This window comes from Triturus cristatus, chromosome 7 (assembly GCF_964204655.1).
Source record: "Triturus cristatus chromosome 7, aTriCri1.1, whole genome shotgun sequence".
NCBI classification, from domain to species: domain Eukaryota; kingdom Metazoa; phylum Chordata; class Amphibia; order Caudata; family Salamandridae; genus Triturus; species Triturus cristatus.
In genome coordinates this window covers 1,872,320,708-1,872,334,922 of record NC_140590.1, presented here as the reverse complement: position 1 = coordinate 1,872,334,922, position 14,215 = coordinate 1,872,320,708, and the positions used below count along the sequence as shown (strand labels likewise).

The following is a 14,215-nucleotide window of genomic DNA, read 5'->3' as shown; positions in this document are numbered from 1 at the left end:
GTATATTATTCCAATGCGCAGAGCCTATAAGGGAAATAGGAACTACACTACACTACCAAACTTCTCCAGTGTGTCTTGTTTAGGGAAGAACGTCTGCCTCGATCACCGGGCCATTTTTAGGTCTCGCGCCTAGCGTTGCAGTGTGCAGCATTGCTTGCGCAGCGAGAGACCTCATGCAGGGGGTTTGAAAACAGACCTAGGAATCGCACACACTCGTGCGTGTGCTTTTCCTTTTGGCCCACGCTATTGGGCTTTGCGTGCGTCTTTTTATCAAAGACAGCACGCAATTGGCTAAAAGTGGGCGCATTGCTCCGCCCATGGCCTATTGGTGTCTATTACGTGCACCGCTGCCATGTGGTTTCAATTATCGTGCCCAGACACGGGCTCAATAATTGAAACCACATGGCTTGCTGTGGCGCGCGCGCACCACTCGTTTATCCAGCTCCCGCCTTTCTTTAACTGACCAACGCCTGCTTTTCGTTAGCCCTCCCTGCCATTATTTTTTTTAAAGCACCGCAATGTTGTGCTTTAACATTAAATATAATAATTATTTTCAATACGCCACATGGCGCTGCATAAATCAACTTTTGAAATGATGTCTATTTTCACAAAAGTGGCTAAATGCTGCGCTTTAACTTTAGCAGTGGCGCCCCTGCGCCTATTGTCAGCAGTTCGGCATGACCGCTTTCCCTTTCGTGACCTCGCTGGTGTGTTTCATAACGGACGGCGGCCAAAGGTTTGTTTACTTTTGATGATTCTTCATCCAAACCTCTCTCCGAAAGCTTGTTGCTCTTGGAGTGGCTCTTGTTTGAGGGTCTTGTGACCGCGTGCAGGAAAGAATAACGGAGTCAGTTTGCATTGGGCCCCGCAGATTGGGGCCGGAATCCCAGCTTAATGAAACGATGCGCATTCACTTACCACGCTAGTCATTGTTTTCTAGTGAACTGTATATTTTCTACTACTAAATGGAGCGCAGTGTCGAAAATGTATCTGTTCTGTGTCTAGTGAAGGCCTGATAACTCTTTGCCTGTCGTCGGTCCTCTTGGGGCAATTCATTGTTTCCTGTTTTGCTTACTGTCAATAGATGCGTCCTTTTTAGCAGACAAACACCGCTTCTCTCGGCCGCTTGGTAAATAACACGATGTGCTTAACCCTTTGTTGTGGTGATGAAGCAGAGATAACGTGGCATTACTGCTTGCTCAGAAAATGCACTCGCGTTTTTCAAATGCTCCATTTACCCGGTTCAAAGAGTTCAAATAACGAGCAGACGTCTACTGACTGAAAACAGTTCTGGCCGAATATATTGGATGCTGGCAAAACTGGGTGGGTAGGGCAGTTCTGCGTTAAGAAATTTTTTATGGGCGTTTAAAAACAAAGGTTATTTTTTTTAATGAAATATTGTCATTTGCGATATATCCTGCTGTACCTTGTATGTTAGTGGTTTATGCTGTAAATTGGTGGTTTAGTGTACATGTGTCCCATAGAATTGCCGCCATATATTACTTAACCCCTGTTCCCTCCGTTAAGCCTCCATTTTCTCTGCAGTTCCCTAAATACTGGGCAGGTCTGTCCTGTCCCTATACGGGGCCTCTGGAGTTATGAGCTCTCGTGACCGCAGCGTTTCTGCTCTAATTGTGTATTTGCCGCAAGGCAGCGCGTTAGCTTTAATGCTTTTTTCACTGCGCTGTTGTGATGCCTGGAGGATGGAGGTACTCTTTCTTCTGCCCCTCCTGTGCCCCCTGCCCCCTTTGCCAACGCGCCAGCATTGGTAAATGCTTCTTATGGGTGAACTAACTAGAAGGTCAGGAGCGCAAACTATTTTCATAGTCTTAGCTCCTGTATTTTCTCTTGTAATTTCTTTAGAATATGATCTGACAGTAAATGACGGCTACCTTTATCGAAGCCATTATACCCCTCCCCCCCCCCCCGCAAAAACGGAACCATTTCATTGAGGGTTTCCGTTGTATACATTGTAGCATAAGCTGCACCTAGCGATGCTTTATTGTGTTGTATTCATGCCGGTTTGAGGGATTTTAAAAGGCTCCCAGCTGCGGCGCCCTTTGCCGCTTTACTTTGCTGCATCGAAGGAGTTTCTTCGAGTTGATGAAAGTGCCAGTCTCTCTTTATTATGTATCTCGAAGAAGCTTTGCATGTTTCCTTTATTGCATGTTCATGTTTACACCTTTTAAACACACAAACTAGTAACTCTAAACTAGTAACACAGAAGGCTTCGTTTTCCAATTTTTTTATTACAATCATAGTCGTCCTATAACAAAATCCGCGCTGCGGACGGGGTCATTTCAGTAAAGTCTGCTTCGGATACCGTCCTATGATGTATGTCAGGGCATGACGTGTGCGCCATATGAATGTCTGTCGGGATCTCACCCCTTCCATGGCATTCACTACAGGCCCGGATACATCCCTCTCTTTCTAGTAAACAATTCTCTCTATATCGATCCTTCTCTGCCATGTCCCTCTTCTGTCTCCTTTCCCTCCTTTCATCTTCCAGCAGTAGCATCGATTCACAGGAAGTGACCCCCCCAATCCCAAAGTGCAGGATGTGTACTTTCACTTTCGTAAATGCTTTCAAATGAACGAAAAGAAATTCACAAAATAAAAATGTGCCGTGTTTGTGTTTCAATTATGGCTTCCCGCGTTTAAAAAAAGATACATGGTTCCGTTTCTAGATTTATTTTAGCAATAATAAATAGAAAAGTATCTTCACAGTGCGCCTCGCAGTCTGCTTGTAACAATTTACAAAGCAGTATCGGTAGTTTGACTGTTCGTGTGAAACAACTTCCAGTGATCCAGACTCCAGGGCGCACTTCCTGTTATGTCATGTTCTGGGCTGCTGCCTGGATTAAAGGTGGTGCTAGAAATAAGGAAATACCCTAATGATCGGCCCCAGTGCAGAATGACAGGGTCCGTGGAAGCGGCAAGGGGGGGCCCGTGGTGTTTGCCAAGAGCTCCGAGCAGCTGAACTCAACCGACACCTCCAGGCAAAATCCTAGGGGCGGAGGCGACGCAGCCATTACTGCCAAGATGTCTTGTTTGCGTCATAATTGGCCTCTGCCGAGGTCCTTGCATGCAGTGCTATCGTCGAAACTTACCCCTCACCGAGCCTCTGCCTGCTCATCACATGCACCTCTAGTAAACCCCACGCAACCAGAGGTTTCATTACTTCCCCATAGCGCGCTCAGGACAGATCCATGTGTGTGCCAAACACGTCTATCTCCTGCTGTGCCACAAACCCGTCATCTCTTCCCACACACCACTGCCACTCTCATCTCTCCCTCACACTCCCACTACCACGCTCACCTCTCCCTCACACTCCCACTGCCACTCTCACCTCTCCCTCACACTCCCACTGCCCCTCTCACCTCTCCCTCACACTCCCACTGCCCCTCTCACCTCTCCCTCACACTCCCACTGCCCCTCTCATCTCTTCCTCCCACTCCCACTGCCACTCTCATCTCTCCCCACACACCACTGCCACTCTTACCTCTCCCTCACACTCCCACTGCCCCTCTCATCTAGCTGTCTCTCTGTCCCCTCTAATCCCTCCCTCACAATCTGTCTTTTCTCTCTACTGCCTGCTCACAAATGCTACCGTGCTGTACCTCCTCACTCTGTCCACTGCTCCCCCCTGCCCCTGGTGCTCCCCCACTCGTCCCTCCGTCTCTCTCGCTCTCTCTCTCTCGTACTGTCACCTCTCTCTCGCTGTCTGACACACTGTTTCTGCCTCTCTCATGTAATTTACCTAATGTCTTCAAGCACATTTTCTTTCTTGTGCATTTTCAAGGTTTGTGTCCCTCAAACCCATGCTCTCCTCCTCTTCTTAGGGTGTCTTCTGTGTACATAAGCGCTCCCTCTTTATGCATCTGTACCCTGCTCTCCCGTTCTTTCTATCGCACTTTCTAAACAAACTACCTATCCCTCTCAGGCTTCCTTTCAAACTATTCTGTGCGGGTGTCGCCCCTATCTATTCACCATACCACATAATTCCATTACACAAATACACAGCCCACCATACAATCCCACACCACACAATTCCCCAACAAACAATTCCAATGCAACGCACAAAATTCCACCTCACATACATCCACTACATTCCAACCAAAACACATACGTAAAGAGCATTGTCATTTACAATGCCAATGGCTCACAAATGCAAGACCTATTGCATTGCAAATGCTTGTTTATTTTATGTTGGTAAAAAGTGAAGTGAACTCAGGCTTTTCGTGGTGTAGATGTAATGTCCATGATCTTAAGGCAGCAAATCATCTTCTTGTTAAGGACAGTTCTTCACTTTATCAAGCTGTTTCCCACGTTAAATATTTCTATCAATTATTTCCCGGGTTAAGGAGCGGTTGTGAAGGGCAGCTCAGATTTGGATATTGCTGGTTTAATTTGTGAGTCAGGATCTTGAAAAGAAAAATATACTAATCTACAATGATAAAATAGTTTGAGATGCGTATTAATTAGGAAAATATTACATTTTAAATATTTGATATCTTCATTGTTCTTAAGAAGGCGGGATCAAAGCATGATCGTCACTGGTTCTTTCCTTATAAACTGATTGCTGGAATTGATAGATTAAAAGTGGATCAGTAACTGCCACTGCTTGAACCATCTGAGGACTGTGTTCATAGACGCATCATTTTAATTGCTTCAGAGAAGGTTCTTTCTTCTGTGTTGTGGTTGTGCACTTCAGAGATGCTCCCTACAGATTTCCCTTCCATTGGAATGTCCTGGCTGCGCGCAACAGGTACTTTGATCCCTCCAGCCGCTTAGGCCCTTTGTGGGGTTTCTACTTTCAGTCTGGTGGGCAGCATATTTTACAATGAATAGCTTTTTAGAATGCTATAGTTTAAGTGATACACACATCACCAGAATGTACTGTTGAGCAGACACTTCTATCTCATATCATTGTTTTTGCAGGGCTTGCAGACATTGCCCCAGTTGTATCAGTCAAAATTAAAAATGAAGGAAAGGCGTGTTTGGTCGTCGACCTGACTCCAGAGGGAGCAGAAAGCTTCACGTCTTCCACAAGTGAGTGCCACAAGAGTGAGTCTCATCGCCCACGAACCCTAAGAGTGTCCGGGATGAGGGATGTTGGCTCAACAGTCCTCGGTGAGTCACTTCTTCCTTCTATGCTGTTTCCTACCTCACTCAACTTCTCGCCGCTGTGATAACGGGGTGTCTTTTTCTGAAAACATTTGTAAAGTCTGGGTTGCTTGTACTGTGAGACGAAGGGAGGGTAAAGGTGACTAGTTTAGCATCATTAACATGTGACGCAGAGTTATGTATTGATATTACATTTACAAATGACCCTTCAGCTGTCGCAGTCTGCATCTTGTCACCTTCTCCTTCCTGCAACAGCACGTGTCTCCTCATACCTCACCCCTGTTCATCGCACCCTACTGTGCAATGCTTGTTTTCCTTTGAAGCCAGGTTCATGCTCCACGTTCATCAACACACATTTCTAAGGGCAATCTTTAAATACATCTCCTTGGATGGGTCCAGCGTTGAGTCCAAGCCCACGCTCAACAAGTCAGTCTTGTTTTGCCGACTCCCCTCCCAGGCCTCCCTTTAAGTGTTCTCTTTAGTTTATTAATTCCTCAAAGGTCTCTTACTTATTTGACTCCCTACTTCTGAAAAATAACAACTATTTGAGAGTATTAGGGGAGAACGATCCACTACTAATGCACCAGCTATTGCTCCACACATGTATCAAAAATAGTGACATTCCGCTTAGTAAAAGAGCTGTCTCGTATTCTTAAACCTTTCATATGTTAAAGGACTTTACTGCAAATCTTATAAATATTTTTCGTACAACATAAACGTCTTTCTGAAAGATCTAACAAAAATGAGAACTAAAGTTCAAACTGAAATAAAACTACTAAAACCAGATCTAAGAATGACCAAGCCAAGAAGCCCTGGACACATTTATAGCTACTAGGGAAGTGCAGTTGTGGTCTCCTGAGGGATGGTCACCACATCTGGTCTCCTGAGGGGTGGCCACCACATCTGGTCTCCTGAGAGATGGTCACCTCATCTGGTCTCCTAAGGGATGGTCACCACATCTGGTCTCCTGAGGGATGGTTGGGGATGGTCACCACATCTGGTCTCCTGAGGGATGGTCACCACATCTGGTCTCCTGAGGGGTGGTCACCACATCTGGGGGCTCAGATTCATCTGTTCTAAAACTTATCCTAGCTGATGTTCCTGAAAAGAAGCCCAACGAAGGAGGTTACAGATAAACTCCTAACGAGATTGTTTCTGATTGACCTGCAAACAGCGAGGCACGTGTAATGTGGGGAGGGGGAGGTTGGAGGAGACAAGTTGCCTGCACCAGCCTCTGCCGCGGTAATGCTGGCAGCTGCGTTATTACTAAGAAGGCCGGCGTTTGTTCCAACGAACCTGAGCGACAAAAGGGGAGCTGGGGTTTGCCCTCCTCAAGAAAATTTTGAAAAAAGTAGCAAATGGTCCAATTTAAAGCGAATTTAAGAAAGTAAGAGGATTATTAAAGTAATTGGAAACGTGCATATTTGAAATAATTAAACACATTAAAAACTGTCCCTCATCTTACTGCATTCCTGCCTCATCCCATTGCTTCCAGTTTGCTGCCTGCAATATTTAAAAGCTGCAGGGTTGGAAATCATCTCCCAGTGGAGGTCACCCCAGATTCAGCAATGCAGTGGGTCCTGCTAATGGTGCACGGTAAAGAGGGGTAACTCTGGAAGGCCACTGGCGCTCCCTGTAAACAAAGCAACCGCCAACATCCAAGGGGTCTACCTTGGGTCGGAAGGAACCCCCCTTCCCCACCCCCGGGCCCTTCGCAGCTCAGCAGGGTTACTGGGAGCAGGGGGCTCAGTCCCAGGACCCCAGAGCAAGCGCTGCAGCCAGTTCGCAGGTATTTATGTACATGTCTGTAGCTTTAAAACTCGCTCGTGATCGCGTCTCTTTAGTTGATCCAGATGCTGCTCTCATACTGTTCATATTAGAAAGACCATATGACAGAAGCATCAGGATTGGCTGGATCAGGCAGAGCCAGCGCCCCCTAGGAGTCCGGGGAGCTGCGTCTCTGATCTTTCGCTCACTAATGGAAGTCAGCGAGAAGAGCCCTCAAGTGCGCATGTCAGGTTGGTCGAAGAAAAACAGACGCCCAACCCGACCGCGCACTGACACTGCACTCGGGTTCAGACCCAGCCAGCCTGTCTGCTGTCAGTCATCAAGCCCCACCACTGCCCGCATAATGCAATCTCATGAGTGGAATGCATCCGCCTGCAGAGTGCACCCGACCCGGCGCACAGCAGCACCGCTGGAATAAAATATTGGCCAGGGGGAAAACACTTCAAATCGGGGGAAACCAATACAGGCAGGTGACGCTCTTACGCCCTCTTACAGGAACCGCCCACGTGTTAAGGAAGATCATACTTCAAGACCCTGTCCCTATAATCCGGGATACCTCTCTGAAATCCTTCACTAACGCAAGACGCTCAAGGCTGGCCTCCCACAATTGGCTGACTGTGGACAGTTTCGGGAACGGTCCCATATGCGGCCAGTCCCTCCTTTAGTCCTTTCTTTATCACTTAGGACTCGAGGGTATTTATCATGCAGATTGAAAGATGTTTGAAATGCCCCAAAATTCCCTCGCTTCGCTGTATCCTAATGACAGACTCTTCCCCTGGAACACAGAACTCATGTCCCGCCCCGGAACACATCTCAACCCTATCAGTGTAAGCCTTGCTGACAGAACCATGCTGTGACCGTCCTAGTATTAAAAGTAAACTCAGTACACCATCGCCAGAACAAGTGCTAAACAATTCAGGTGAAACGGCGAGACCGGTGACCAGTGACCAGTGACGTGTTCTATAGTGTACGAGAGGGTCGTAAGGCTGCATATACAATATTCTGAATAGAAAATAGGGCGCATCAGAAAACCAGTAAACTGAGAGACCGCTATTAAGGGCGCCACATTTGGTTTTTTAAACCCTTGGAGACGTGTACTGACGCCGGTGTTTCCGCAGCAGGGCCTGAAGGGAAAACCCCAGAAGCGTCAGTCGGCATCAGTGAAGCAGGCGAGACCTATGCCATCGACATCCAGCAGCGTCCAAAGCAAGCCGGAGCGGAGGCTTCTGGTGAGTAAACAACATCACCCTTTGCAGAAGCTCAAAGAAATAAAGAGCCCTGGGGAACTTGCCCTTGATTTGTGGAGTGTGTGGTAGGAGGGTCCTCTGAGCCTGTCCTTTAATTGTCATTTATTGCAGGTCACTGCTCCATTTTCCGATTCGACCCTAAGGAAGGCCTTGTTTAGGGGAAGCCCTGTTATATTTAGGTGCAGGGCTGGGGTTATTGCAGCTCGTGCAGACGCATGTAATGTTTAGGTGCAAAACTAGGGTTATTGCAGCTTGCACAGATGCAGGTTATGTTTAGGTGAAGGCCTGGGTTTATTGCAGCTTGCACAGACGCATGTTATGTTGAAGTGCAGGCCTATGGTTATTTCAGCTCGTGCAGACGTATGTTATGTTTAGGTGAAGGCCAAGGTTTATTGCAGCTTGCGCAGATGCAGGTTTTGTTTAGGTGCAGGGATAGGGTAACTGCTTCTCGCACAGACGCATGTTATATTTAGGTGAAGGCCTGGGGTTATTGCAGCTCACACAGACGCATGTTATGTTTAGGTGCAGGGCTAGGGTTATTGCATCTCGCACAGACGCATGTTATGTTGAGGTGACGGCCTAGGGTTATTATAGCTCGCGCAGACGCATGTTATGTTTAGGTGAAGGCCGAGGTTTATTGCAGCTCGCACAGACACATGTTATGCTGAGGTGCAGGCCTAGGGTTATTGCAGCTCGTGCAGACAGACGCATGTTATGTTTAGGTGCAGGGATAGGGTAACTGCTGCTCGCACAGACACATGTTATGTTTAGGTGCAGGCCAAGGGTTATTCCAGTTCGCTCAGACGCATGTTATGTTGAGGTGACGGCCCACAGTTATTGCAGCTTGCGCAGACGCATGTTATGTTTAGGTGAAGTTCTAGGGTAATTGCAGCTCGCATAAGTGCATGTTATGTTGAGGTGAAGGCCTAGGGTTATTACAGCTTGCGCAGATGCATGTTATGTTTAGGTGCAGCTCTAGGGTTATTGCAGCTCGCGCAAATGCATGTTATGTTTAGGGGAATGCCTAGGGTTATTACAGCTTGCACAGACGCATGTTATGTTGAGGTGCAGGCCTAGGGTTATTGCAGCTCGTGCAGATGCATGTTATATTTAGGTGAAGTTATCATACAAAAAGAAGAAAACTATGGTCTCTAAAAACACATATCTAAGTCAGCTCGAAAATACACAGTAGAATGAAAAGTTTTAGGAAAACAACGGAGTCCCATCACCCACCGACGTGGCTTGCTTCATCATTTGGGATATCCACTCCACTGCGCGCCCTTATTGAATCAAGAGGCTGCAGACTTCTCAAAAGTAGAAGGGAGTTTTGAAAAAGGTTTCCATCAGTGCGATATCAAAAAATGAGGAGCTCGTAAGAATATTGGAAAGGGTGATGGTTGCAGTGCTTGTAATGTGATAACGTGAAAAACACAAGTGATGTTAAAATTGGCAGCAGGATACTGACCAACTTTAATTAATGATACCCTGATGCCAAAACTAAACACAGTGCAAAATACAGTTTCAAAGAATAACTGTCGTAAATCCATAAGGAGAAGGTCTACATGTTTCAGCCCTCAGATCAATTGATCCAGGCTTTCGTCAGGACCTATAGAGATGAATAATGCTACTGCAAAACAGTGAATCAACAAAAAATTCGTAAGTCTCAATCTCAAGCTGTAGGTTCTATACAACCTGCCACATCCTGTGAATCCCAAATGTAGTAAATAACAGGAAGAATGGACTCATACCTAAAATAAAATGAAACAGAAACAATATTCCTGCTTAGCATATCTCATAATCAAAATGTATAACTGCTGACAAAGAATAACAACATAGCTCGTCCACGTTGGTAATTATTAGAAATCATTACCTCAAGGTATATGTTTATGAACAATTGTATAAAGAAGATTTATAGAAAAATGTTTTTATTTGCACTTACCCGTGTATTTACGGGTGTGCACCTCACCTCACCGTGCATCCGCTCAGGGAAGGAGGCCCCGCTCTATTGTAAGGGTACAAAATGTGAAAAACACCTATTAAGGTCAAAAATACTTAAAGAGTGGAGTACCTAACCGAAAACAACTAACTACAGGGTTCAGCCAGACTGAGCTGGTGTCTAACAATGTGTCACCATATGTTACAACAAGTGGTTATGTCACCAGGGAACTACTCCACATAAAAGATTCACACACAAGTTGCCTCAAAAAGATTTTCAACCAAATATCAACTGTTTGAACATAATGCCTTTTTTTTATATATAATGGTGAATATAGAACATGTAAAAATAATCCTGTGCAGACATAGGAGTTCCAATGCATGGATGCAACATGATACAACAAATGAAAATTGGAAAGAACTGAAGTAGAGCTGTGTATTCTTTATTCTGTCAAAGAGACGCAACCAGCCTGGACTGAGCCGGAAGGGGCGGTAACCGCACGGACAGGAAGGGCTGATGAAGTCATTTCCTGAGCCAATGCCCGTCTCCGCGCACAATCTGCAGCACCTGTGTGTGTGCGTCAAACACGAGCGCTGACCCCTTGGGCGAGATAAGTGTGCTTAATAATTGAGCTGTGCAATGACCAATAATGGCCATGAGATGGCGACAGTGAATCAAAATCAATGGCAGGAAACTAAGGCTCGAGAATAAAATAAAATAAACATCAGAAAACAGACCTTAGGGTTTGGAACAGAACCAATTGAAAATCTGCAGCAAAGAATGACAAGCCGCCTCTAAGCACTTGTATCAACAGCGCTGCCGCCCACAGCAAGGCGCGAAAGAGTGTGCGAGCGTGTGTATACACACCGCATCGCAGCCCAAGGCACATCGCACTGCGCGTTCTTTTACAAATCTAAATAGTACACACAGGAGCCACTGGCGAATTGATCTTTGTGATGTGTAATACACATTAGAACAAGGGCGTGAGCCAAAAGTCACACAACTTGCTGTAATACTAGAGACATAGGTCTAACTCGATATATCAAGAGTGGGTCCTGAGATCCATTTCCCAAAACCCATCTTCTGTACATAGTATCGGTCAGTGTAATATGTGACCCTTGTTTGAACCGAAGCGCGGTTAAACAAGTAAAGTAAAAAAACACTCTGTAATACTGTGAGCATTGGCCAAACACGAATTTGCAAGAGTTTTAGCCAAACAGGGTTTTTCAAGAATGGATGCTGAGGTCAAAACAAGATCTTACACTTACTGTGAATCTCTTGCAAAAAGTGTGCGGATAAGGGACCAATCAAATGGGCAGGTGTCACTACGAAAATCGTTTGTCTTCCGTGTCTAAATCTAAAGGTACTTATAGTGTAACCCAAGGTATATCATCGTTAAACCCCTGGGTATCACTTTTAAGTTTGAAAATCCATTTTTGTTCTCTGATAAATAAAAATCTTGAAACATCACTAACATGAAGTGGAATATAAGGTTGTTCCAAAACAGTCCATCTCAGATCCTCAGCCTTATGCTTGGGTTCAAGGAAATGGTTGGTCAATCTTGTCGCTTGTTCATTGCACCTGATGGTGCTTTTGTGTTCATTGATACGCAGTTTAACTTTCCTCGTGGTCATACCAACGTATCGCAGAGAACACGGGCAGGTAACCAAATAGATGACCTTGTCGGTGTTACAATTAGTGTGTTTTCTTAGTACCCAAGGTTGGTCAGTGCCAATGTCAATCATCTTAGTCTGTTGGGTCTGGGGACACGCGGTGCATGATCCACACGGGAAATGCCCTTGAACTGCGGGCAGGTCCCACAAGGTATGTACAACCGAGGGTGGTTTGTCTTTTGGTCTTGTATGCACCAAACTATCCTTCAGACTAGGCCCTCGTTTAAATGAAAACAAAGGAGCTTGAATGGGTTCATTTGCTATGTTAAGAACGCGCCAATGTCTGCTCACTGTGCTTTTCGCTTGATTCGAGACTGTATTGAAAGTGTTTACAAAAGTCAGTCTAGACAGCTGCGGTTTGGCTAGTCGTGGTTCCAGGAGGGCATCACGATCATTGTTAGATGCCCTTTTCCATGCCCGTTTAACCAAACGCTTGGGATATAGTCTCTCATCGAGTTGTTCAGACAGTGCCTTAGCATGGCGTTGGAAGTTATCTTTATCAGAGCAAGTCCTCCAGATACGTAAGAACTGTCCTCCTGGTAGGTTCTCACGGAGGGCTCTCAAAGCTGTCAAAGGGTAGCAAAGAGTTCTTAGCCAAGGGCTTTCTATACAACTCACTTCCCAATCTGCCCTGTGACGGATAAATAAGGATGTCAGGAAAAGGAAGACTGGCTTTGTTGTATTCAACAGTGAATTTAAGGAATCTGTTCTGTGTGTTGAGCCATGTGTGGAAATCTAGAAGCATGCCAGACGTTCCTCGCCAGACGACTAAAATATCGTCAATGTATCGTTTCCACAGCAAAGTCTGATCGAAGAAGGCATTGCTGTGATTCAGTACGCAGTCCTGTTCAAATGAATGGACATAGAGATTGGCCAGACTCGGCGCAAAAATACTGCCCATGGATGTTCCAGAGACTTGAAGGTAAATAGTCTCTTCAAACTGTAAATAGTTTTCGGTCATGGCATATCTAGCACATTCCATTATAAAATGTACTGGTGTGATCGTATTCAAATCTTTAGCTTCTAGTAAGCCTCTTATGGCATCAAGAGTCTCTTCCTGTGGAATGGAAGTGTACAATAATTCCACATCGAAGCTGACAATGAAGTCAGTTTCAATATTGAAATCAAATTCTGGTAGAATCCTTAACACATCTCTGGTGTCTTGTAAGTAGGTAGGCATGTCTTTTACAAGTGGTCTTAAAAAAAATAATCCACAAAAGTGGAGAAAGGTTCCAGCAAAGACCCAATACCAGATAAAATCGGACGCCCAGGTGGGGGCTCTGGGTCTTGTGGATTTGGGGTAAAATGGAGAAGTAAGGCATCAAGTGATCAGGAAGCTAGCTTCCTGTGTCGTGATCCATCCTTCCGATTTAGCCTCCTCTACAAGATCCCTAATCACTGCAGTCAATCTAGGCCTAGGGTCTACCGTAAGTGGACGATATGACCTGGTGTCTGTAAGTTGTCTGAGACAGTCAGTACGATATGTCTCTGTGTCTAGGACCACAGTAGCTCCGCCTTTGTCAGCAGGTTTTATTGTTATCGAGGTCTCATTGGCCAGTTTGCGTAAAGCTTGTCTCTCTACCGTTGACAGGTTCTGGTAGGTATTAGTCTTGGTGGCACATAATGTCATAATGTCATGGGTCACAGCTTTTTCAAATACCAAAACTTGATCAGGTACCTGATGTATGGCTGGATTGAAAGTAGAAGGTGTTTTAAGGCCTGTATTCATGTCACTTGATTCTATAGGCGTCAGTCCTGACTCAGATTCTCTAGATTTAAAAAAGAAGTGTAGACGTATCTTTCTGAAGAATTTAGCCAGCTCACATCTCAGTAGGAAAGGATCACTAGGTGTAGTAGGCACGAAACCCAGACCTTTGTTGAGTACTTGTTGTTCCACTGACGTTAAAAGGCGGGAACTAAGATTGACTACTAAATTGTCATGTCCGTACTCTGACCTGCTTGTTGTTGACCTTTCTTGCTCTGAGTGTTCGGGAGCGACTGTTCTGTTTCCCAATGTACCTGTGGCTGACCTCTTCTCCTGCCTCGATTGCGTCCTCGGCCCTGTCCTAACAAAGGCTGTTGACCGAATAATTGAGGTTGTGGTGGGAAATTGGGCACAAACTGCTGTTGGAACTGTGGATGTGGGTAAACCCATTGTGTGGGAGGCCACCATGGTCCCTGTTGTTGATAAGGGCCTTGTATTCCTCGCCTACGATTGAATCTATTCCGTTGTCCCCTTCCCACATTCTGTGGAACATTAGAAACAGGGGTATCAGAGTCACTCGAAAGGGAATCAGAGCCCCATGAAGAATAAGTGGAACCATATCTTCGTCCTTTTCTTTTGAACTCAGGTGGTATATATTTCTCACTAGTGTAGGGATATATCTCTCTAGAAAGGATATATCCCTACACTAGTGAGAAATATATACCACCTGTTTTCAAAA

General features: G+C 45.5%; 1 protein-coding gene across 6 annotated transcripts in view; it reads left to right on the top strand.

Moving 5' to 3' along the window:
- LOC146813555 (uncharacterized) overlaps positions 1-14,215 on the top strand; it is an 88,834-nt gene that overhangs the window by 45,922 nt on the left and 28,697 nt on the right. For 3 of the 6 annotated variants that reach the window (XM_085620331.1, XM_085620329.1, XM_085620333.1), the window contains 2 exons: positions 4,942-5,133; positions 8,034-8,144. In XM_085620331.1, coding sequence (XP_085476457.1) covers positions 4,942-5,133; positions 8,034-8,144 — 303 coding nt within the window. The remainder of the gene's footprint in view (positions 1-4,941; positions 5,134-8,033; positions 8,145-14,215) is intronic. The other 3 variants (XM_085620330.1, XM_085620334.1, XM_085620332.1) reach the window with 2 other exon arrangements.